Source organism: Frieseomelitta varia, unplaced genomic scaffold, assembly GCF_011392965.1.
Source record: "Frieseomelitta varia isolate USP_RPSP 00005682 unplaced genomic scaffold, Fvar_1.2 scaffold_192, whole genome shotgun sequence".
In the NCBI taxonomy this organism is placed as follows: Eukaryota; Metazoa; Arthropoda; class Insecta; order Hymenoptera; family Apidae; genus Frieseomelitta; species Frieseomelitta varia.
The window spans coordinates 449,688-451,450 of NW_025109661.1; the positions used below are offsets into that span (position 1 = coordinate 449,688).

At 40.8% G+C, this 1,763-nt stretch overlaps 1 protein-coding gene across 1 annotated transcript in view; it reads right to left on the reverse strand.

Annotated features, from left to right (window-relative positions):
- LOC122526799 (metabotropic glutamate receptor 6-like) overlaps window positions 1-1,763 on the reverse strand; it is a 13,830-nt gene that overhangs the window by 9,669 nt on the left and 2,398 nt on the right. Inside the window, exons 4-5 of the mRNA XM_043650341.1 lie at window positions 606-754; window positions 350-546 (exon numbers count right to left, since the gene is read on the reverse strand). Coding sequence (XP_043506276.1) covers window positions 350-546; window positions 606-754 — 346 coding nt within the window. The remainder of the gene's footprint in view (window positions 1-349; window positions 547-605; window positions 755-1,763) is intronic.

Consider the following 1,763-nt stretch of genomic DNA (forward strand, 5'->3'; position numbering starts at 1 on the left):
CTGCGAAAATGTAAAACACAGTATTCTACATAAAAAAAAAACAAGAAAACTTAAAAGAAAAAGTAGGAAAACAAAAGTAGAGATCATACAAATATATTTTTCCCTGGGAGAATTCGAACCCTGAAACATCACCGGATATGAATTCACTACACTATCAACTTCGCTACTGCATTACTGCTTGCAAATTTAAGAAAAGAAATATATCTCTGGAGTATATCTGTAGAAGATTAAAACATTAAACATCTCTGTAAATAATAAGTGTTAACTGAAATGCTCGGACACGGTCAAATTATATTTGCTTTGGAATCGACGACCAAACAGCCGTGACCTCTTCTTGTAGGCTACGAACCTCGAACGTCCGTCTTCTCGGCGATCGTGAGGATCACATGGTCGTAATCCTTCTCGGTGAAGCGATCGTCGCTGATTCGATGTGGCGCGCTGAAGCATATCGAGTACTCGCTGGCCAACGAAGTCAGCGTCTCGTATCCGTGGTCCCCGTACTCCGAGTCCGTGTAAACCACCGACACGTACGACCACTTGAATTCGCTTCGAGAAAAAAAAGCAAGTCGTTTCGCTGTCTCGAAAGCCTCCATTTTCTCACTCACCGAAGAATCTCCAGCATCGCTCGCGCCTGGTTCACGTCGCTCGGCACCGTGCGGAAGAACCGCGGGAACCTCTCCTTGCTGCTGAGAAACGGCGACGTGGCCATGTACGAGATCTGCGGAACCGGGAACAGAGCCAGCACCGACGCCACCTGCGACAACCGATTCAACACGTTTTGATCCGACTTTCGATACACTTTCGGTGTCCATAAAGTCTCTTTACAATTTGAAAAATTTCAACACAAAGGCAAATGAAACGGCAGACGAGTGGAAATTATTACAAAATGAGGCGTGTACATTTAAGTTTTCTTTCGCTTCGTTCAACACTAGAACTACCGACGAAAAAGTATGATGTCTATGGCAGAGAAATTCAAGCGCATGGTACAAGAAAAAGTTAACGATTCAATATAAAGGACACAAGCTTCTATTTTTTTTTTTTTTTTTTTCTTTTTCATTTACGCTATAGAGAATCCTCTAGCAGGGTTATTAGCAGCATGCACATTGCTGTGCATACTAACAGTACAGAGGTTGATGATAAGATACTGTCAAATGAATTCCTTAACAAAATGGCCACTCCTCAAGAGAAGGCACAGTGTGTATCAACATGGTTTGTTGAAACCAAATCGGGTCTGCAGATTCAGCGAAACTATCAAAACTAAGTATGGAAGAGATCCACCGTCACGTCCATCAATTCGTGCATGGCACAAGAAATTTATGGAGACGGTGATCGATGAGACCAAGAACGTCCGAGAAAAACATTGATCGTGCAATAAATCGAGTATCGTCTTGATGTGCTTTGTGCAACTAATGGTGCCCATATAGAGGTGTATTAAACGAGGCGTTTGAAAACTTAAATATACAGAGTGTTTTGTAACTTGTGGGACCCACTTCGGGAGCTAATTGTACGCCTGAAAATAATGAAAAAAAGTCATATAAATATAAGTCCTATCTGTCTTTGTTTATGAGATATAATGAATTTTATAAACAGAGTAAACTCTAGTGAGCTAGTTTTACCAAGGATGTTACATTCAACTTTCATAATAATCATAATTGGGATGAAGAAAACCCACACGTTGTTGCGCATTCAGGACATCAACACCAGTTTAGTTGAAACGTATGGGCAGGAATAATTGATAAATTTTTAATTGGACCTTTTTCTGT